General features: G+C 36.6%; 1 protein-coding gene and 1 pseudogene across 1 annotated transcript; one reads left to right on the forward strand and one right to left on the reverse strand.

Moving 5' to 3' along the window:
* Positions 1 to 2,794: 2,794 nt before the first annotated feature.
* CLEC6A (C-type lectin domain containing 6A) lies at positions 2,795 to 19,708 on the reverse strand. Its single transcript, XM_069491086.1, has 5 exons — positions 19,684 to 19,708; positions 16,640 to 16,741; positions 12,079 to 12,224; positions 4,554 to 4,669; positions 2,795 to 2,939 (listed from the first exon to the last, which is right to left on the reverse strand). The coding sequence occupies exons 1-5, from the start codon at positions 19,706 to 19,708 to the stop codon at positions 2,795 to 2,797; spliced, it is 534 nt and encodes a 177-aa protein (XP_069347187.1).
* A 2,560-nt stretch (positions 19,709 to 22,268) lies between these two features.
* On the forward strand, positions 22,269 to 23,837 carry LOC138396395 (elongation factor 1-alpha 1 pseudogene; annotated as a pseudogene).
* Positions 23,838 to 24,845: the final 1,008 nt, after the last annotated feature.

A 24,845-nucleotide genomic window follows, 5' to 3' on the forward strand; every position in this document is an offset into this window, starting at 1 on the left:
GTATTAAGAATGCATGTGTCACATTCTTTAAACAAAATGTAATAAGAAACTTTTAAGATAATAGCCAAAAATTATAAATTCTCATGAGAATTTTGAAATACTATACCAGATAACTCCTGGACTAAGAAGGAAATCATCTCCACAATTACCACTATGTAGAAGTGAAAAATGATCAGATCGTTAATTTTTAAAACCTGTTGGGTTTAGCCAAAATAATACCCAAAGTAAACTTATAGCCTTAAGGTTTTATTAAAAAATACTGAAAATCAATGGGTTCTCTTATATTCATTTATTTTAAGAAGCTAGAAAAACAAGCCTAAAAGTACTACACATTCTGCAGATGCAAAGATGAAGTTATGCACAATTTAAACCAACAAATAAAAATTAATATGAAATAGATGGTTTTCTAAAAAATTGACTAAGAAGAGTTCAAAATCCTAAGTCTCGAAATCATAGAAGAAAAGGAAAAGGTGGTCAAAGAAGTAGTCTTAAATAGGGAGCAAGTCCAGAGAATTTTACAGTTAAATTTAACCAAACTTCTAAGAAACATATACCTACATTACAGGTAAATTTAACCAAACTTCAGAGAATAGAAAAAGAAAAGCATTTTGACTCTCTCTTTGAAGCTAGCATAAACTGATTCCAAACTAGGATAGCACCAGAAAGAAAACTATGGGCCCTCTCACTTAGAGATAGAGATGTTTAGGTCAAATGTGACAATGTATTTAAAGAATGCTACATCACAACTATGCTGGATCTAGTCAGTCAGCACTCACACCCATTCCCATCTCCTTCGCTGTGCCTACCAGTGCTTCAGAGCCTGGAAAGCTATGAACTACATTATCCAGACTCCCTTCCAACTATGTTATTGATGCAAATTTGGAACCACCAATTAAATTCAATAGCATGAGATGTGCAAAGTAAACACAACGCAGGAACTAATTTCCTGCTGATGTTTATGCTGATACTCAAGACCATTAAGTGTGACTCGCCAGATGTACTTGTGGTTAGACTGAGTATCCAGTGTAGCCACCAGCCTCATGTGGATGGAGAGACGTGGTGATGGTGGCATGAAGGTGACAGCTTCTGGATCCCAGGATCCCAGCAACTTTGGTGTGATTTTGAACTCAAAGGCATCCATCAAAAGCCCCCAACTCCCATTAATCTAGTCTCCAGTGAATTATTTTTCATATTTAGACTTTGCACAATAACATATTCATCATAATTTTAGATTCATCATACACTATCCTCTTGACACTCTTTTTTAATTTTGTTTTGTTTGATATTCATTATATTAACTTCCCTGCTCAACACAAAAACTAGAATTTTATTAAATATCTCTCCTATGTCTCTGTGCTCCTACCAATCCCATCCCCTCTGCCTACCATCCTGAAGTAACCATTATATTACCTTTGATTTGTTTTCAGTTTACCATATATGTACCTAAGTAATATAAACATACTATGCAAAAGGTCTCCCTGGTTAAAATTTTCTCTACAGAACATCTCTTCATTTTAATACCCACATATCATAGACCTTAGATCTCTCTCATTACAGCATTGGTTGGATGACATTTATATAAAGAAAATGTACATTTATGTACTTTCCAAAACAGTTGTACCAAGGTAAACAGAAACCAGTAATGTATGAGGGATCCCATTGATATATTATTTCCTCCAACTCTTGGTATTATTGGTTTCTTTTTTTCCATTAAAATGAGTATAAAATGGTGTATTATGGTCTTGACTTACAGTTCTCAGATTATGAATGAAGCTGGGTATCTCTATAAAACATGTTTAATGTATATATTTCCTCTTCTACAAAGTACTTGTTCAAATATTTTGCCCATTTCTTGATGTTCCTCTAATTGATTTGTGACAGTTGTTCACATACTCTTGGTATTAATACTGTTTTAGTTATAAGTGTTTAAAATATCTTTCCCCAGTTCTTTAGTGTCTTGATGAAAAAAAGTGCATAATTTTAGTGTAGAAGAATTTTTAATTATTTTCTTCCCCAACACACATTTTTTGTAACTTTTTAAAGAAATGCTGTCGTGATAGTCACCCTCCAAGATGGCCCCCAGTGAGTCTCACCTTCTGGTATTCAGGCCTTTGGGTAGTCCCCTTTTTTATATATCAGGTCTGGTCTGTGTGACCAGTGGGGCACAGCAGAAGTTATGGTACGTAACTGCTGAGGCTAGATCATAAAAGACATTGCTGCTTTCACTTGTTCTCTTGGATCATTTGCTCCCATGGCAGCTAGTACCACATTGTGAGGAGAGTCAGTTAGCCCTATGGAGAGTTCCACGTGGTGAGGAACACAGGCCTCCTAGCAATAGCCAACACCAAGTTGCTGCCATGTGAACGAGCTATCTAAAAAGCAGATGCTTCAGTTCCAGATGATTATTGTTCCAACTACCATCTTAACCAAAAAGATTTCTTTATGGCATGTGAGGAAGGAAGGTCATATTATTCAAAAGATATTGCCTTATAAATCTTCTAACAGACAAAATAGTACAGTCTCTGTACTATTCCACAAGGAATGTTTATGGAAGAAAATATGAAGAAAGGAAAGAAAAGAATGAATAACAAATGAAAGAACAGAATAAAGAGAGAAAGAGCTCATTCTACCATTAGTGGAAAAGAGGAAACTAGAAAAGTATGATTAAAGGGAGAAAGGCATCTGACTATTTCTGTGAACCTCCATGACATAAGGATTATATGCAAATTACAAGAAGAAATTATCATTCCATGATAGGTCCCAGTTTTAAAGGTGTCGGTGAATAAAGTTCTACTCATAGGTAAATCTTCTTCATCTCACATATTGAATTCCTTTTAGTACCACAGAAAACATCATTCCAGCCCCATCCTCCAGGTTTCCAGAAAACTATTGAACCACACTGCTCTGCAGGAAAATTGGGCTCACTTGGGTGCCAGAACCTAAAGGAAAAGAAAAGATAGAAATGCTCCTTAGTGAATGCACAGTGACTGATTAGAAATTATATATTAATAGGTTTGGGGTTGAACAGAATGGTTCAAGGTGAGAGGGCATTCCAGTGATCACACCCCCTTCTCATATTGCCCTTCTCAAAAACCTCAAGTATGGACACATACTTTTACATTGGTTCCTCTAACATTCTCCTGGCAAAATTTTTCTAAAATGGTGCACTCTCGGACCTTTTCCCTGCAACCTGATCTTTATTTACTCTTCTTTACAGAGCCCTTATCCTGACCTCAGTTATTGAACAATTCCTTTCTTACTGACACATCATACAGGCTGCCTCCTTACATCTGTGTACTCTTCCTAAATATCTCTGTCCTCATGGAGCTGCCTTAAATGAGTGTTAAGATGCATGTGTCTGGACACCAAGTTACCCTGCTTCCAAGGAATACAGTCTATGGTAGGGGTAGGAGCTTGAACATTATTTTTGGGAGTTAAAAGAGCTGGTTTTAAAAGACATTCCATAAAACAGACATCTGCACTAAAATGTTTATAGCAGCACAATTCACAATTTCAAAGATGTGGAAACAGCCTAAGTGCCCATCAATACATGAGTGGATCAATGAAATATGGCATATGTATACCATGGAGTTCTACTCAGCCACAAAAAACAATGGTGATATAGCACCTCTTGTATTATCCTGGCTACAGCTGGAACCCATTCTACTAAGTGAAGTATCACAAGAATGGAAAAACAAGCACTGCGTGTACTCACTATCAAATTTGTATTAACTGATCAACACTTAAGTACACATTAGTAGTAACATTCATCAGGTGTCAGGCAGATGGGGGTGGGGGACGAAGGGATGGGTATATGTACAATTAATGGGTGCGGTGTGCACCATCTGAGGGATGGACATGCTTTAAGCTCTGACTCGGGTGGGGCAAGGGCAATGCGCATAACCTAAACATTTGTACCCATGTAATATGCTAAAATAAAAAAAAAAGACCTGGTTTTGCTACTCACTCATTTTGACCTTCCAGTAATTTAATCTCCCCAGGTAATAGATTCCTCATCTATGCAAATGGGAATCATAATAAAGTCTCTAAATAATTCACAAGATTGTGTGAGAATCAAATAAGGTAATGTATAATTAAAGTAAGTTCTTTTCTTTAAAGCGACAAGAAGTACTCTCATGTAATTATCCTACTACAATCGTACATAGTTCTGACCCAGATATTTTGAATCTTATTAACTACAGATGAATTTACATATCTAGTTGTGTTGAGAGGCAGAAAAATATTAATGAAATGGCTTATAGCACCCTTTTTGGAATCAGATAGACATGAATTGAGACCCAGTTTCTCATCTTACTAGTTTATTGATCTTGGACAAGTTATTCAATGTTTCATTTGTAAAATTAGTTCTGAAAGAGAGAAGTTTTTATGAAGTTTAAGAAAATACATGTGCCTAATAAGGGATTAATAATTGTTACATCCTGATAATTGTTATAATTATTAATATTAACATTAATAGTCACTGCTAACAAAATTTCCCTAAATTTTCTATGTAAACAAGACCCAATGGTTCATTAATCTATGTCTGCACTCACCTGACATTTTTCTTGAAAGGCGTCTGATCAATCCATTGCCAATTGCCATTACCTTGTGGATCAGAGAGCCCCAGAAAATAAGAAAGTGATTCATTCAGCTGCTGGACAATGAAATTCTGCATGAAGAAAAAGGAGTCATAGACTTTAGAATTTCCAGGGTGAACAGAATAAGAGTTCTTTGTAGCCTTTAAAGCCATTCTTTAGAAGAAAGCACAAGGTACAAGGAGTCATATGATGGTACACTGACCAGAAGTACGGGCCAAAAAACACCAACATCATCTCAGGGAGGAGAGAGACCTAACACAGGCATCCCAATCTCAAACATAGTATCATTCTTTCTTTCTTTTTTTTTTTTTTTTAACCAAGAAATGGAATTGTTTTTAAATATACAAAAGTCCATAAGTCCATTTTTGTGCTTTCAGTCTTTTTTAAATATGTTTAGATGTTGTGATGGTTAATTCTATATGTCCACATGACTGGGCCAAGAGGTGACAAAATTAACATTATTTCTGGGTGTGTCTGCAAGGGTGTTTTTGTATGAGATTAGCATTTCCGTTGCTGGGCTAAGTAGCAGATTGCCGATGGGCATTATCCAGTCTATTGAGGGACTAAATGGAACAAAAGACAGAGGAAAAAGCCTTAAGAATAGGTTAGATCAGGCAGAAGAAAGAATCTCAGAGCTTGAAGACAACACCTTCGAATTAAACAAGTTAGTCACAGACACTGAGCCAAGAAATAAGAGAAAAGAGCAAAACCTACAAGAAATGTGAGATTATGTGAAGAGGCCTAACATAAAAATCATAGGCATCTCTGAAAGCAGAAATGGTCAAACTATCACTCTTTGCTGATGGTATGATCTTATATTTAGAAAACCCCAAAGATTATGCCAAGAGACTACTGAAATTGATAAATAAATTCAACAAAGTCTCAGGTTACAAAATCAGTGTTCACAAATCAGTAGCATTCATATGTGCCAAAAACAGTCAAGCTGAGAACCCAATAAAAGACTCAATACCTTTCACAATAGCAGTAAATAAAATGAAATACATAGGAATATGTTTAAATAAGGAGGTGAAAGACCTTTACAGGGAGAATTATGAAACACTAAGGAAGGAAATAGCAGAGGATGTAAACACATGCAAAAACATAACATGGATGCTCAAGGATCAGCAGAATAAACGTTGTTAAAATGTCTATACTACTCACAGTGATCTATAAATCCAATGAAATCTCTATTAAAATACCAACATCAATTTTTTCAGATCTACAAAAAATAATTCTACATTTCATATGGAACCAGAGAAGACCACATATAGCCAAAGCAACCTTAAGCAAAAAGAACAAATTAGGAGGCATCAATTCACCAGACCTCAAGCTATACTACAAGGCTATAGTAACCAAAACAGCATAGCACTAACACAAAAAGACAGATATAAACCAATGGATCACAACAGAGATCCCAGATATAAAACCATCCTCATATTTCCATCTCATCTTTGACAAAGCAGACAAAAACATACACTAGGAAAAACAATCCCTATTCAATAAATGGTGCTGGGAAAACTGGATAGCCACATATAGAAGGTTAAAACAGGATCCACACCTCTCACCACTCATAAAAATCAACTCACAATGGGTAACAGATTTAAACTTAAGGCATGAAACCATATAAATTCTAGAAGAAAATGTTGGAAAAACTCCTATAGACATCAGCCTTGGCAAAGAGTTTATGAAGAATACCGCAAAAGCAATCACAGCAACAACAAAAATAAATAAATGTGACCTGATCAAATTAAAACCTTTTGCAGAGCCAAAGAAATAATCATTAGAGCAAATAAACAACCTACAGAATTGAAGAAAATATTTGCATTCTCTACATCCAATAAAGGGCTGCTAACTAGAATCTATATAGAACTCAAGGAAATCAGCAAGAAAAATTAAACAACCCCATTAAAAAGTGGGCACACACACAAGTACAGGGAAGATGCATCACCAGAAATAGTTTGAGCAACCCCTGGAATCCATAGCCAGGATGATTGGTGAATGTCTTCCCCTGTATAAAGCCAGTCAATAAACACTGGAAGAAGTGAGTTTTTAAATGCCCAAATCTCAACAAAAGATCCCAAGGCATGCAATGAAACAGGGAAACACGGCTAAATTAAAGGAACAAAATAAGTCTCCAGAAACTGTCCCTTAAAAAAATGGAGATTTATGAATAACCTGACAAAGACTTCAAAATTACTATCTTAAAGGTTTTAATGAGTTTAGTAATCAATGGAGTACTAAAAAAAAATTCAGAAAATCATGCACAAACACAATGAGAATATAAATAAACATATAGAAACTATTAAAAAACCAAACTGAAACTCTGGAGCCAAAGAATACAATAACTGAATTGAAATTTTTGCTAGAGAGGTTCAACAGAAGACTTTCTCAAGCAGAAGAAAGAACCAGTGAACTTGAAGACCAGTCATTTGAACTTATCAAGTAAGAGGAACAAAAATACAAAGAAATAAAGAAAAATGAAGAGAGCTTAAGGGACCTATGGAAACCACCAAATGGGCCAATTTATGCATTATGGGAGTCCTAGAAGGAGAATAAAGAGAAAACAGGAAAGAGAATCTATTTGAAGAAATCATGGCCCCAAACTGCCCAAATTTGAGGAGGGAAATGGACATACTAATTCAATAACATCAACTATAGTCAGAAATAATCCTAAGAGATTCACACTGAGACACATCTAATCAAACTGTTAAAAGTCACAAAGAGAGAATGTTGAAAGCAGCAAGAGAAAAGTGCTCATCATGTATAACAGATCTCCCATAATTATCAGCAGATTTCTCAGAGATGCTTTGCAGGCCAGAAGAGATTGTGATGATACATTCAAAGTTCTGAAAGAAAAAAAAATGCCAACTAAGAAAACTGTTATCTGGAATAACCATCATTCAAAAATGAAGAAGAAAGTAAGAATATCCCAGATAAACAAAAGTTGAGAGAGTTTATCATCATTAGAACTGCCCTAAAAAAATACTAAAGGGAGTCAAGTTAAAATGAAAGGATAGCAGATAGAATCATGAGTGTATATGAAAGCTTTCCAGGTAAAGTAAATATATACACAAATACAGAATTCTATAACGTGTGATGTTAGTGTACAAATCACTTTTAATTCTAGTATAGAATTTTAAAGATAGAAGTATAAAATGAATATATTGGCCGAGTGCGGTGGCTCACGCCTGTAATCCCAGCACTCTGGGAGGCCGAGGCGGGTGGATCGCTCGAGATCAGGAGTTCGAGACCAGCCTGAGCAAGAGCGAGACCCTGTCTCTACCAAAAAATAGAAAGAAATTATCTGGCCAACTAAAAATATATATAGAAAAAATTAGCTGGGCATGGTGGCACATGCCTGTAGTCTCAGCTACTCGGGAGGCTGAAGCAGTAGGATTGCTTGAGCCCAGGAGTTTGAGGTTGCTGTGAGCTAGGCTGACGCCACGGCACTCACTCTAGCCCGGGCAACAGAGCGAGACTCTGTCTAAAAAAAAAAAAAAAAAGTTAAAAATAAAATAAAATGAATATATTATAAAATCTGTATTAATGAATATACAATATAAAAAGATGTCATTTGTGACATGAGTAAATAAGTGGGGGAAAATATGAAGGAATAGAGGGTTTTTTGTATGCAATTAAAGTTATCTTAAAATAAATATTTATAATTGTAATATATTTTATGTAATTCCCACGATAACCACAAGAACATAGTTATAGAAGATACATGAAAGGAAATGAGAAATGAATCAAAACATACCACCATAGAAAATCAATGAAAGACAAAGGCAGTGAGAGAGAAAAGAAGGACAAAATACCTGTGAGAAAACAAATGGCAATATTAAGTGCTTCTCCATCAATAATTCCTTTAAATGTAAATGGATTAAGCTGCCCCATCAAAAGCCATAGATTCCTGAATTTTAAAAGAAAAAAACAAAATACAACTGCATGCTGTACACAAAAGACTCACTTTAGCTTTATACCTCACATATGCTGAAAGTGGAAATATGGGAAAAGATATTCCATGCAAATGTTAACCAAGAGAAGCATGAGTAGCCATACTTAGTCAAAATAGAATTTAACTCAGAAACTGTCATAAGAGACAAAGAAGGAAAATATAAGAATTATAAATATACATGTACCAAATATCAGAGCACCTAAATAGATAAAACATTAACAGAAGTGAAATGAGAAATAGTACCACAATGATAGTAGGAGACATTGACGAACACTTATCTAGACTAAGAAAAATAAGAGAAGACTCAAATGACTAAAATTAGGTGTGATATAAGGGATATTACAATTGATGCCACAGAAATAAAAGGGATTTTAAGAGACTACTATGAATAATTATACACCAACAAATTAGATAACTTAGAAGAATGGATAAAATCCTAAAAACAAACCACCTACCAAAATTGAATCATGAAGAAACAAAAATCTGAATAGATCAATAACTAGTAAGAAAATTTAATCAGTAATCAAAAATCTCCCAACAAAGAAAAGCCCAGAATCAGAAAGCTTCACTGGTGAATTCTACCACACATTTAAAGAATAATTAACACCTGTAAGATCTTCCTGAAACACTATCCAAAAATTAAAGAAGAGGGAATATTTCTGAACTCATTTTATGAGGCCAGCATTTTCCTGATACCAAAACCATAAAAAAGATACTACAAGAAAAGAAAACAACAGACTAATATGCCTGATGATTACTGATATAAAATTCCTCAGCAAAATACAACCAAACTGAATTCAATAGTATATTAAAAGGATTATACACAATGACCAAGTGGAATTTATTCCTGGAATGAAGGGTGGTTCAACATATGAAAATCAGTGTAATAAACCACATTAACATAATGAAGGACAGAAATGAAATGATTATCTCAATTAATGCATAAAACCCATTTGACAAAATTCAACATCCTTTCCTAACAAAAATACTCAGCAAACAAGGAACAGAAGAAAAGTAACTCAACATAATAAAATCTGTATATGAAAAGCCCACAGCTAACATCCTTCTCAATGGTGAAAAACCGAAAGCTTTCCCACTAAGATTGAAACAAAGCAAGGATGCCCATTCTCATCACTTATTTTTTTTTTTTTTAGAGGTCCAGGCCTCACTATATTGCCCAGGTTGGTCTCAAACTCCTGGCATCAAAAGATCCTCCCACCTTGGCCTCCCAAAGTCCTGGGATAACAACCATGAGCCACCGCACCCAGCCACTTGTCACTTTTTTTTTTTGAGACAGAGTCTCACTCTGCTGCCCGGGCTAGAGTGCCGTGGCGTCAGCCTAGCTCACAGCAACCTCAAACTCCTGGGCTCAGGCGATCCTCCTGCCTCAGCCTCCCGAGTAGCTGGGACTACAGGCATGTGCCACCATGCCCGGCTAATTTTTCTATATATATTTTTAGCTGTCTGTATAATTTCTTTCTATGTTTAGTAGAGACGGGGTCTCGCTTTTGCTCGGGCTGGTCTCGAACTCCTGAGCTCAAACGATCCACCCGCCTCGGCCTCCCAGAGTGCTGGGATTACAGGCGTGAGCCACGGCGCCCGGCCGACTTCTTTTCAACATAGTATTGGAAGTCCTAGCCAGAACAATTAAGCAAGAAAACAAAATAAAAATCATCCAAATCGGAAAGTAAGAAATAAAACTGTCTCTGTTAACATATGACATGATCTAATATAGAGAGAACCCTAAAGATTAAACTAAAAATACTCTTAAAGCTAATAAACAAATTTAACAAAGATGCTGTACACAAAATCTACATACAAAAATCAGTAGCATTTCTACACACTAGCAATAAACAATCTGATAGGAAATAAGAGAATAATCCCATTTAAAATGACATAAAAAAGAATTAATACTTAGAAATAATCTTAACCAAGGTAGCAAAAGACTTTTACTCCAAAAACTACAAAACATTGATGAAGGAAATCAAAAAAGATACAAATAAATGGAAAGACGTCCCACATTCATGGACTGCTAGGATTAATAAAGTTAAAATGTCCATACTACAAATTCAATGTGATCCCTATCAAAATCCCAATGCCCATTTTTTGCATAAATAGAAAAAAATAACATAAGGAAAAATATTCATGACATTGAAATGGGCAATGTACTGGATATAATACCAAAAGCACAGACAACAGAAACAAAAATAGACAAATGGGGCTACATCAAACTAAAAAGCTTCTGCAGAACAAAGGAAATAACTAGTGAAACAGCAGCCCATGGAATGGGAGAAAATATTTGCAAATCAGCATATATCTGATGAGGGGTTAATATCTAGAATGTATGAAGAACACATACAATTCAACAATAGCAAAACATATAACCTAATTAAAAAGTGGACAAAGCACTTGAATAGACATTTCTCCAAAGAAGATACACAAATGGCAAACAAGCATATACAATGATGCTCAACATCACTAATCATTAAAGGAATTCAAATCAAAACCACAATGAGATATCACTTCTCACCCATTAGGATTGCCACTATCCAAAAAAAAAAAAAAAAAAAAAGACACAAAATAGCAAGTATTGGAGAAACGGAACCCTTGTGCACTCTTAGTGACAATGTAAAATGGTGCAGCCACTATGGAAAACAGTATGGAGGTTCCTCAAAAACTTAAAAATAGAATTACCATGTGATCCAGAAATCCCACTTGTGGATATATATCCCAAAGAATTGAAAGCAGGATCTCAAAGAGACATTTGAATGCCCATATTTATTGGAGCATTATTCACAATAGATACGAAGTAGAAGCAACCTAAATAACAATAAACAAATGAATGGAAGGAAATGTAGTTTCTTAAGTGTTCTCACCACAATAAAAGAAGAAGAAGAAAGTTAACTATCTGAGGTAATGGGTATGTTAATTAGCTTGGTTGTGATAATCATTTCACAATATATATTAAATCATCACATTGTATACCTTAAATATATACAACTTTTATCTTTCAAACATACCTCAATAAATCTGAGAAAAAAAGAAATCAAATTAAAAAAGTAAAAAGAAAATGTGGGCTAGGCATACAATGGGATATCATTTAGCTTTAAAATGGAAGAATACCCTGTCACATGCTATAACACGGATGAACCTTGAAGACATTATGCTGAATGAAGTAAGTTATTCATAAAAGGACAAATACTGCATGATTTCACTTACGTGAGGCATCTAAAATAGTAAAACTCATAGAAATAGAAAGTAGAAGAATGATTGCCAGAGTCTTCCACGATGGGGAAATTGATAGTTGTTCAGTGGGTACAGAGCTCCAGTTTTGCAAGACGAAAAAGTTCTAGAGATCCATTGCACAACAATGTGAATGTAGTAAACGCTACCGAACTGAACACTTAAAAATGTTTAAGACAAATATTGTTATGTGTTTTTTTCACAATTAAAATTTTTCAAATGAAAAATGATCTTCTACAATGTTTTCTTTTTTAAAAAAGTGAAAAATGAAAAAAAAAGTACCTGCTCTGCTTCTGTATTGATCACAACCAAATGTGCCCCCATCTCAACACAGTTCTGCTCACTCTGAGTCCAAACATCCTCTTCAGGAGAAATGAGGTAGCAGCTGGAACCAAATGACTTCCAACTACTTGGGCAACATCCCCAGACTTTTTCTGTGTTTTGTGAAAGAAACAAATGCAAGAAGAGACAAATAAGATTAAAGAAACATGTTCTATACACATAAAACTCCAGGATCTGTGGTTGCTTTCTCAAGATGGTTTCTTAATTCAAGTTTTTATTGTTCCCTAAATTACATAATTTGGGGCCATAGAATTGATCTTAAATAAACTTAAGTCCTCCATATTTACTATGGTTTATTGGCAGAATTCTTTGTTTTGTTTTTGCAAAGAAAGTCACTATTGATTTTTTTTCCCCTGGTTGTTTCATGCCCCTTATACATTACAAGCACCAAGTTCTCTTGGAGTTTTAAATGACTAACACAGATGAATCCGGAAACCCAGCTCTGCTCAACAATCTTGGGCAAGCCACCGAGCCTTAGGTTTTATAAATGATAACTATTCACAGGTTGCTTATAAGAACTAGAATTATGCTTCATTAGAATTCTGGCTCCACCATTTATGATGCATGTTTTGGGGCAATTTATATAACCTCTCTGAGCCTCAGTAATGTTATCCTTAAAATGGAAATAATAATTGTGCCAACCTCATAGGGAGATTTAATCACATAGTATGTGTACAGCATTTTATAAATTTGCTTAACATAGAATAATCACTTAATAAATGGCACCTATTACTAATTTTCACACAGTATATCAAGCACTTATTCTTAAACAATGATCAGTTCTCTCTCTTTTCCCTTCAGAAGTACCAGTTTGCAACTCTGCTAGGATTAAAGAAATCTATAGCTAACCATATATAAATTCACTGACATATTTTGATTATATATAATCAATATGATATTTATTATATATAATTTTAGCATATGTATATGCATGCCTAAATAATAAGTTGTTTAGATTTGTTGGGTTTTGAATTTTTAAGTAATTATATGTGATCTTCAGCTTATTTTTTCATACCACATTGCTAAGATTCATCCATGTTATTATATGTAGCTCTATTGCATTCATTTTTTATGTTGTTATATCATTATATATTAAGTGATTTAAAAACAATCTACAGACTTATTCTTGCTTTTATAATGTTATTAAATTAATAAAATAGATAAACCATATCTATATCATTTGAACATTGGCTGCTTTTGAAAATGTACCTTAATTATACATTCTTTTAATTATTAATGATTGCTTTTTATAATATTCCTCAAAGTATGTGTTAACATATGATTTGAATTTTAAAAGTCTAATTTATCTAACTATTTTGGTGGTGGGGATTGACTTTGCCAATTGAGTTACATATGCCAAACATTTTTCATAAGTTCGATATGTAAAATCTTCAGTCCCAAGGCTGACAAAAAATACTGTGACCAATAAAAGCATTTGTCAAAAGGGCATACTGACATTAATCATACTTTATTTTCACAATCCATTCTGAGAATAATAAGCTGATCAAAGTGCTTTGTAAGTGTAAAAAAAACAAGTGTAAATAATAATCATTTGGGCCGGGCGTGGTGGCTCACGTCTGTAAGCCTAGCACTCTGGGAGGCCGAGGTGGGCGGATCGTTTGAGCTCAGGAGTTCGAGACCAGCCTGAGCAAGAGCGAGACCCCATCTCTACTAAAAATAGAAAGAAATTATATGGACAGCTAAAAATATATATAGAAAAAATTAGCCGGGCATGGTGGTGCATGCCTGTAGTCCCAGCTACTCGGGAGGCTGAGACAGGAGGATCCCTTGAGCTCAGGAGTTTGAGGTTGCTGTGAGCTAGGCTGACGCCATGGCACTCACTCTAGCCTGGGCAACAAAGTGAGACTCTGTCTCAAAAAAAAAAAAAAAAAATAATAATAATAATCATTTGATAAGCCTTATTAAGACTTTTTGGGTATACTTCCTAGAAATTGAGAAAGCAAATGACTACTAACCGAGAAATAACAAATCTTTTGCAAATTATTCTATTTCTTATTCTTTACTTTCAACAACATTGCAGAATAACCTTTTCAAATTCTTAGTTAACAGACCATTACAAATAATTTTTTATAATAGATCATTATATAATCTTAGGCAGGCAATTCTGAAACAATTCCAAAAATTGGATGAAAGTCTAAAAAAGCCCTTTCCATCCCTATCTACTCTGTTTGTTTGTTTGTTTGTTTGTTTGTTTGTTTGTTTTTGACAGGGTCTTGCTCTGTTGCCAGGCTGGAGTGCAGCTGCAAAATCGTAGCTCACTGCAACCTCCAACTCCTGGGCTCAAGTGATCCTCCTGCCTCAGCCTCCCAAGTAGCTGATACTACAGGCACACACCACCATGCCTGGCTAATTTTTTTGTAGAGACTGGTCTTACTATTGCCCAGGCTGGTCTAAAACTCCTGGCCTCAAATAATTCTTCCGCCTCAGACTCCCAAAGTGCTAGGATCACAGGCATGAGCCACCATACCCAGCCCCTATCTACTTATTTACGTGAGCAAGATTTATCAGTTTGTGTCACTAAATTGCAAAATAGATGCTGAAATCTGTCTCATTCTAGCAATAATATTATCCCATTATAGTTATTAGTACATTTGATTGCATTTTTTAAAAGGTCCATTCATCTCATTAACAGGTAGACTATCAGTGAGCTTTACTTTATTACTAACAATTTATCAAAATATATAACAAATTTGTGATGTTTTGAATATTGTGTCCTGCCAATAATTGTAAAAATAAGTCAATCCAGAACAAATTTTATAACACTCAAAGCCTGGTGGTCCACAGGAAATTAAAATATTAAACATACTTATTTACATATTTTAGTGGATGGCAGAAGTGTGATGTAAATATTAGTTGGAGGGGATAGAGAATGATATAAAACAACTATTAAATAAAATATATTTATTCTTTTTTAATAGATAATGGGGGTGAAAACTTTGTAATGATATTTAGACACGAATAGATATTAATACATTTTTAAAAGAGCCATAACAGTTTTGGATTTTGAACTCAATATTTACAATGTTCCAGAAATTAAAGCCCCTGCTTCTATAGCATGATGAAGGAGGATAGATGTCAAATTAAATTGTATAAGAGGGTACACGCTCTTTCAAAATCCTTGTGGGGGATCGACAAGCAAAACAGTCCAAAGAAAATTGATCTAGGCAGAGTACGGGCCTCTTGCAGGAACTGCACCTATACAGCAGAACGTCTCAACACTCTGACACTGAGCTGAGTGGGAAAAAAATTGGGGAAGATACAAAGTGAATTTCAATCACTTTTTAACTTTAATCAAAATGGAAATTTTGTTTGGAGTTTTATTTTCATTTTTCATCATCAATCTGAAAGGACACTGTTAAAATTTGAACACTTTCATTTGCTGATATGGCATTATATAAAATAACTTTATCATATAAGCTTATCTGTAACTTGGATCAGTTGTATTGAACAGCCTGGTTAGCCATAATGTTAGTTGTATATACAATTTACAGTCTCTTATACCAGATGGATGTGGAGTTAATTTAAATAATATCCATCTCTGTCCCATTTCAGCCCACTCTGAATGCAAAAGCTGAAGTGCCTATTGCTGCTTCCAGGAAAATATTCTTTTAAATGCTAGTTGTTGCAGGAGTACTCCAACATAAGTGGGAGTCAGCTCCACAATTATTGCACCAAAGAACCTCCATGTGATAAGAAAACCACAGGTCAGAGAGAGTAGAGAAACCACCATTTGCATCCCATGTATGTTCTTGCCAAATACCAAAAAAGAGAAAATTCTAGCATCTCAGAGAAATACAAAGAAGCTTCTGCCCTTTCTTTACTTCTCCAAAGTTTCTCCATGGAAACAGAGGCGTGAATTAATTAGTTCTTGAAGTAGCAAAAGTCTGACATCTGCCTAGGTTACATTATTTACTTGGAAGGATTAAGGCTATGAAGACCACTATATTCATGTACATTGTTTCTTTTTGGCTTTTTCACTAGGCATCGGGTGAAGCAGACCACGATCCGGAATTCAACTCTCCCAACTCTCCACATACAAAGTTACCAGCACTATATTTGGGGTGGGGGGCAGTGTCATCCTGACTATTGATAAAGCTGGTACTTGGAATCAAGATGGGTACTAATAATGAGGAACCTTAAATATCAAAGAAAGAATTTTATGCATTTGAAGGTGAAGAGAATATAAAAATTGTGAGAATTATTATGAATAATTTTCAGGATTGGTTTGAGCAAATTACATGTATGTAGGTTGATAGAATTTATTGAGATCAAGAAGTCTGAAGAAAGAATTGTTGCGGTGGGGCATATCCGGAGTCCAATATTAACATGTAAGTTTAGAGAAGTCATGAAGATATCCAAGCAGAAACTTTAATAAAATGCACATACACACACATACACAATAGAACACACCAATCTTGAATTCAATCCTGATCCTTCTCTGAAAAAAGAGAAAGTTTAGTTAAACATTGTGAAGATTTACCTGTCACCCTTGTCCCTTCACTGAGGCAGCTTAGACCTGAATGATACATGTGTAGTTCAGACAGCCTTTTGTCAATTTTGCCATGTGTAAAATGATAAGTCACTGCGAAGGAAGAGCAAGGATTAGCGTTCATCCATCTTTTGCTATAGAGCCTTATTCTCTATGTCTGTGCCATGCCGGGTTTCCTCCAACCCCCACTCTTTTCTCTACACGAGCCCAATTATGACCATGCAGAATTATCACTTGCTTGTATTCATTTATCTTATTTGTTTGTTTATATGTCTTCCCCTTTACTTTTGGTGTTTTCCCCACTAGAATTTAAGCTCCATATTCTAGGGCTGAGATTCTACCTGTTTTCTACATCAATCACAAATGCCTAGAATAGTGACTGTCACAAAGTCATCAGTAGATATTTATTGACTCATTGGATGTCTGCTTCTCCTTAATTTTAATAAGCATGAAGCAAGCACACAGGTTATTTTTGATGTTTTCTAAATATTTCTAACTGTATGTAGTCACAGATAAACATACGGAGTAAATAACAAACAAGGGGAGACTTTAAACATTTATGGAGACATTTTAAATTAGCTTTATGTTCATGGGTGTACACATTGAACAAGGCCTATTCTCTCTCAGGTCCTGGCCTGATTCTTTGCTCATTTCTTTTGTGTCCTTCCACTGAGCTCAGCACAGTTAAACCTTTCTATCTTTCTTTAGCCCATGTTTTGGGGTTCCTAATTTCTGTTTCTTCTTGAATTAATGAATTCATTCTTAAACCCCCTTCTCTCTTGCACTTGATTGTGAAAAGCAAACCAAACTCTAACTTTAGTGATGATTATTTGTGTTTTACTAAACACTATGAGATTTATTTACATCTTCGAGGGAACTGGAGCCATGATCTGTTTGACATAGGAAGTCACTTTCACTCCCTCCCAGACCATTCAATAACTATTTTCAATCACTTCATCAGTGAATAGAGGACCACACTGTGGATTGGAGAGCAAGAAGCTCTTTGAGACCTCTCACACAATGAACTTGAGGTATGTATTTGGAGGCAAATAGAACAGGGAAGAAATATTGTATTCTCTTTATCTCCATTATTTCATTTGAACACTTTTTCCTCTCATATTGGGAAAGACTCCAACGTGAATCAAAGACTGTAATCTAAAGTATCACAACTGTAAAAGCAATTAGAGGTGGACTCCCATTAGAGCAGTTTTGTGAGTAGAGAACACATGATCACTAGTGGACCCAGTCCTGGAAGATGGTGTCTTAGATGATGGCTACAAGGACATGACATGCATATGTGAGGCTGTGATTCAGAAAAATGCTAATAAAACTAAGTAAAGTAAATCTACAAGAGTCACTTATCAAAAGATAAAGGAAGAGCGGGCAACAGAGGAGGAGAAATCAAGAAAGTGTGGCATTCCAAGTAAGAGCTGACATAGTAATGGGGTAAAGGAGAACATACTGCAGGGAATCTTTTTAGAATACGTGAGGGAAAGAGACCATGGGAAACGCATGTCAGTGGAGAACTTACCCACACAGCTCACAATGAAACAAACACTGAGGAGTGCCATGGAAATCACAGCAACACACCAGAGCCTCAGGCACCAACAGACTCCTTTCTCTGCAAGATCAGCAAGACAAATGCAATTAATTACCAGAGGACCAGGGAGCCAGAATCCCCAGGAAGCTCAGAGCAATGAAGAAACTGGATGAAGAACTTCAGAGTAATTAAAAACTTCAAGCAAGAAGTGAGCTTGCAAAGTCTCTCCAAATAAATAACCAGGTAGTAGCTCTGAAACCCAAAACAATTTGGGCAAAATGCATCCTCCACTGACTGTAATTTCCCTTTCCTTATTCTTTCTTCTTAAATATTACATTCTTCTGTTGATTTCCTGTCTTTCTCAAAACATTACTTTTGTCTCACACTTCTCATATCCCTGTATTAATATTTGATTTCTTCAGTATATCAGAGAGATATCTGCACTACCACGTTTATTGCAGCACTATTCACAATAGCCAAGATATGGAATCAACCTAAGTGTCCATGAACAGATGAATGGATAAAGAAAATGTGTTATATTTACACAATGGAATATTATTCTACCATTAAAAAGTATGAAATCCTGTTATTTGCAACACGTAGGTGGAACTGAAGGACAACATGTTAAATGAAATTAGGCAGTCACAGAAAGACAAAGTTAGTATGTTCTCATTCATATGTGAGAGCTAAAAAAAAAACTGATCACATAGAGAGTAGTGAATAGAATGGTGGTTACCAGAGGCTGGGAAGGGTAGTGGGGAGGGAGCGATATAGAGGGGTTCGTTAATGGGTACAACAATACAGTTAGATAGAAGGAATAAGATGTAGCATTTGGTAGTACAATAGGGCGACTATAGTTACTGATAATTTATGTTATATTTCAAAATAGCTAGAAGAATAGATCTGGAATGTTCTCAACACAAAGAAATGATAAATATTTCAGGTGATGGATATCCCAATTATCTAGATATGATCATAATGCATTGCATACTTGTATCAAAATATCAAAATGTATCAAAATATCACATGCATCCCATAAATATGTACAACTATTATGTAGCCATATGATTTTTTTAATAAAAATAAAAAATACTATTCATGGATAGTCAATTTTCATACATTAAAAAAAAAGAGAATTTTTTTCCTCTTGAAAAGAATGAGAAAGGAGTACAAAAAAGTAAGCCACGGTGATTTAAAAGAATACTGCTGTTTGAATTTCAGAAAATAGTCAAACGACTTTTAAGAACAGAGATATCTAATAATCTATTTTTTAGCTATTTACATTCGACTGTGTAAATCTCCTCTGTTTCCCTTAACTTTTGATAAAATCTGCAGATTTGGCAGTACTCTTTATTTCACGAGTCTACTATATTGGTTCAATCACTAGCCCTTCAATCTGTTCATTGTCTACCTCTTCTCTCCGGCTGATTCTTACCATCTCATCACACACTTCTATTAGCCCTTTCTTTGTGGAACTGAGAAAGGGAATGCTCACCTTGAGGTCGCCCTTCTTGCACCATCATGTGGGCTCCCTGTTTCAGAAGGTCCAGGAACCTTCTGTATCTTTTTCCCTGAAGATGTTACCCAGAGACCTGGCTTCATTCAAAGAGGCCAGATCTTGGAGACATATGGCTACACACTCTGGTAAGACTAAGAGATTTCCAATACTAAGTATACTTGAAAAGAGGAAGTCATAGTTTCAACTAAAGTTTCCAGTGATTTAAAGACATAGGAAAAACCAAAAGAGGAATTGAGAAACACACTGAAAATAGTTCATGAAAATTTTGACAAGAATACTCCTATCATTTCTTCAGTTCCTAACATAAAATTTCTGATTCCTATTCATTCTTGCATGCAAAATAGAAAACTAAAGAATTTTATCTGTAAACCATAATTAAATTAAGTGCTCCCTAACGAACCTTTGTATTGTTTACTTATTTTATGCATGCTTTAATCCATGTGTTGATCAGTGTCCTAGGAAGTAAACAAAAGTCTGGTTGAATGGATATGACTTAGATATTAAGAGTAGTAATACAGTAAGTAACATAAAACCCATGGACATTGTTCAAGAATGTAATTGCAAAACGGAACATTCCAGAAACTGTCTACAAAGTTGAGGAAACATTGTTGTTGTTGCATCAAGACTAATATTGAGCAGAGGTTAGTAATGTTTTCTGATCACCCTGATTAGGTAAAGGGAGCTGAGTTGTATAAAATCAGAAGCAGGCTTCATGAATTCTATGCTATAAGGAGAAAATATAATATTTTTTCTTTTCCTCATAGGTTCTTAATTGAGACACTCTCCTGAAAGCAAAAGTCAGATTAATCAGCAGAAGTTTATTAATATATGCTGTGCCCATCTCGGGCACTCGGTTCAAAAGTATCTCTCTGTCTCTCAAGGCAGTGGCTTAGAGGCCTTCCTTAAATAATATTTTAACAAAGAGCTATAAATATTATATAGTGATAAGAAAGAAAAACAACTTTTAATCTGACAAATGTGAGCCCCTTTAAAATGTAACAGGAGTCACATCAACTCTCTTCCTTGAGCTAAATGATTACCTTTTGAAGCCCCTTGCTATGCAGCCTGTAGACTGACGCCGAGTAGCCGTAGCATGCCATACACCCTGTAGTTCCACAATGTACAGCCAGTCACTAACCAATGCTATTTCTGTACACTGATGAGAATTCCTGACTGACAACTTTTGTAACCACCTCCCCTCCTGGTTTGTCCTTTTTTCTAAAACGTGAGCCTCTCCTTTGTTCTCCACAGCACTTCCCAAGGCAACTTAGAAGTGTTCTCCCTGGCATCTGTCTTCAATCGTGGCCCAAATAAACTCTCTGTATTAATGTTGCCTCAGCTTCTTCCTTTAAGTCACAAGACACAGAAGAGAATATCTTCAAGATTCCAAAAGGAGGGAAAATGTGGGAAAGTAAATTTATGGGAAGAGTAGAGTCTGCTCCTAGACCCTCTGGCGCTGTCACTGTCTATGAGCTGATAAGAAAGCCTAGTAAAGGGGCCTATCTTTACATGGGAAACGCAGAGAGGACTGCAGGAAGACCTTGGTCTTTGCAAATTGCTGTCCTGCCATTGCAAGCTGAGGGAGGGGCAGAGTGTCCCCCTGAATTCTAACCTTCTTCAGCCCAACAATCCCCAGTACTTTAGAGACCGATATTTTGGTTTCTTTCCATGTCATTACTCAGAGCTTAGAGATCCTTTCACTCACATAGTCTCTGAAATGGGGACCATTCCTTCTATTAACATCACAAACATCTCCATAAGATATTTAGTAGACTCAAGTAGATTTTCTTGTGGAAAATCTAGTATGGGTATATGAATATGGAACTTGTGATACTGTGATACTATAAGAAATACACATACTTAGTTTTCATCCTACACAGAGCTTCTGAAGCCTTAAAAATTCCTTGGTGATGGGGGCGATAGGAGTATCTTTTGTTATACTAGTTGGGTCTTATTCCCAGATTCTGAGCTATAAGGATCAAGGAGTATCTTTTGATATCTATTTGGTTTTTGTCCCCAGTTCCTGAAATAGTTTCAGAGAAATATAGAAGGAGCATCTTTCGTTATTCGTAATAAGCCCCTTTCAACCATGCCTGTGGGTTTATACTAATAAGGTGACTCTTGATGGTCCCCTAGATAGCTTCAGCATGGGGGCTGGTTGCCAAAAGAACCAAACCTGTGATGAGAAGGTTAGAACTTTCAGTCCCACCCCTCCAGGGAGAAGAAGGGGCTGGAGATTGAGTTCAATCACCAATGGCTGAAGATTTAATCAAACATGCCTACGTAACGGAGCTTCCATAAAAACTCCAATCAACGGGGTTGAACCAAACAGGGTTTTTAAATGATAAGATAGTTACGACTATAGCTTATGATGAAATAGACATTGAGAAACAGGATGAGGACCCAGAAAATTTCTGCCATGGTTGGTTTAAGATGCAATAGATCATAAGGGAAGAAGGGAGAAGAAGCGGTTGTAAGATACCATCTTCTGTTTCCGGTTCCCCTCAGAGATAAAGAAACACAAACCCAGCTTGTTTCGCAACGGGTTTGCCGCCAGAACACAGGTGCTGTGAAAACCACGCATAAAAGCCAAAATGGGAAAGGAAAAGACTCACATCAACATCGTCATCGGACACGTAGATTCGGGCAAGTCCACCACTACTGGCCATCTGATCTACAAATGTGGTGGGATCGACAAAAGAACTATCGAAAAATTTGAGAAGGAGGCCGCTGAAATGGGAAAGGGCTCCTTCAAGTATGCCTGGGTCTTGGATAAACTAAAAGCTGAGCGTGAGCGTGGGATCACCATTGATATCTTCCTGTGGAAATTTGAGACCAGCAAATATTATGTGACTATTATTGATGCCCCAGGACACAGAGGCTTTATCAAAAACATGATCGCAGGCACATCTCAGGCTGACTGTGCTGTCCTGATTGTTGCTGCTGGTGATGGTGAATTTGAAGCTGGTATCTCAAAGAATGGGCAGACCCGTGAGCATGCCCTTCTGGCTTACACACTAGGTGTGAAACAACTAATTGCTGGTGTTAACAAAATGGATTCCACTGAGCCGCCCTACAGCCAAAAGAGATATGAGGAAATTATTAAAGAAGTCAGCACTTACATTAAGAAAATTGGCTACAACTCTGACATAGTAGCATTTGTGCCAATTTCTGGTTGGAATGGTGACAACATGTTGGAGCCAAGTGCTAACATGCCTTGGTTCAAGGGATGGAAAGTCACCCATAAAGATGGCAATGCCAGTGGAACCACACTGCTTGAAGCTCTAGATTGCATCCTGCCACCAACTTGTCCAACTGACAAGCCCTTGCATCTGCTTCTCCGGGATGTCTACAAAATTGGTGGTATCGGTACTGTCCCTGTGGGCCGAGTGGAGACTGGTGTTCTCAAATCCGGCATGGTGGTCATCTTTGCACCAGTCAATGTTACAACTGAAGTAAAGTCTGTTGAAATGCACCATAAAGCTTTGAGCAAAGCTCTTCCAGGGGACAACGTGGGCTTCAACGTCAAGAATGTGTCTGTCAAAGATGTTCGGCGTGGCAACTTTGCTGGTGACAGCAAAAATGACCCACCAATGGAAGCTGCTGGCTTCACTGCTCAGGTGATTATCCTGAACCATCCAGGCCAAATTACTGCTGGCTACGCTCCTGTACTGGATTGTCACAGAGCTCATATTGCCTGCAAGTTTGCTGAGCTGAAGGAAAAGATTGACCGCTGCTCTGGAAAGAAGCTGGAGGATGGCCCTAAATTCTTGAAATCTGGTGATGCTGCCATTGTCGATATGGTTCCTGGCAAGCCCACGTGTGTCGAGAGCCTCTCAGACTATCCTCCTCTGGGTGGTTTTGCTGTTCGTGACATGAGACAGACGGTTGCTGTGGGTGTCATCAAAGTGGTGGACGAGAAGGCTGCTGGAGCTGGGAAGGTCACCAAATCTGCTCAGAAAGCTCAGAAGGCTAAATGAATATTATCCCTAATACCTGCCACCCAACTCTTAAGTAGTGGTGGAAGAACAGTCTCAGAACTGTTTGTTTCAATTGGCCATTTAAGTTTAATAGTAAAAGACTGGTTGTTAATAACAATGCATCATAAAACTTTCAGGAGGAAAAGAAAATGTTTTGTGGACTTTTGTTTCTTTTTGTGTGGCAGTTTAAGTTATTAGTTTTTAAAATCAGTACTTTTTTTTTTTTTTGAGACAGAGTCTCACTCTGTTGCCCAGGCTAGAGTGAGTGCCGTGGCGTCAGCCTAGCTCACAGCAACCTCAAACTCCTGAGCTCAAGCGATCCTCCTGTCTCAGCCTCCCGAGTAGCTGGGACTACAGGCATACACCACCATGCCCGGCTAATTTTTTCTATATATATTTTTAGCTGTCCATATAATTTCTTTCTATTCTTAGTAGAGATGGGGTCTCGCTCTTGCTCAGGCTGGTCTCGAACTCCTGAGCTCAAACGATCCGCCCACCTCGGCCTCCCAGAGTGCTAGGATTACAGGCGTGAGCCACCACGCCCGGCCAAAATCAGTACTTTTTAATGGAAATAACTTGACCAAAAATCTGTCACAGAATTTTGAGACCCATTAAAACAAAGTTTAATGAGAAAAAAAGAGAAACACAAACCCAACAGTTAAGTCACTTGATGGTCTGAAAAGAGAACATTCTTCTTAGCTACAGAGAGGCAAAGCAATTTAAAGACCTCTTTGCTTCCTTGTCTATCTCCTATCAATGCTCCCCTAATCACTTTCTGGTCTTGACCCTTAGCAACTCTGTGCTCCATTCTCCTTGCTTCTTTCCATTCTTTTGTCCTTCATAAATTTCTAGATTACATTGCCAATGCCTTTGAATAAAGAGTGCTGAGATTGTAGGAGCAAAGGCAAACAGAAGAGATATGCCAACATAAAATATAATATACAACAAAATAATAATCAATAGGGAGAATGGAAAATCAGAGGTAAACTTAGGTCAGATTTGCAGATTTAAAAAATTATTTGAGGCCAGGCGCGGTGGCTCACGCCTGTAATCCTAGCACTCTGGGAGGCCAAGGCGGGTGGATCGTTTGAGCTCAGGAGTTCGAGAACAGCCTGAGCAAGAGCGAGACCCCGTCTCTACTAAAAATAGAAAGAAATT

This window comes from Eulemur rufifrons, chromosome 16 (assembly GCF_041146395.1).
Source record: "Eulemur rufifrons isolate Redbay chromosome 16, OSU_ERuf_1, whole genome shotgun sequence".
In the NCBI taxonomy this organism is placed as follows: domain Eukaryota; kingdom Metazoa; phylum Chordata; class Mammalia; order Primates; family Lemuridae; genus Eulemur; species Eulemur rufifrons.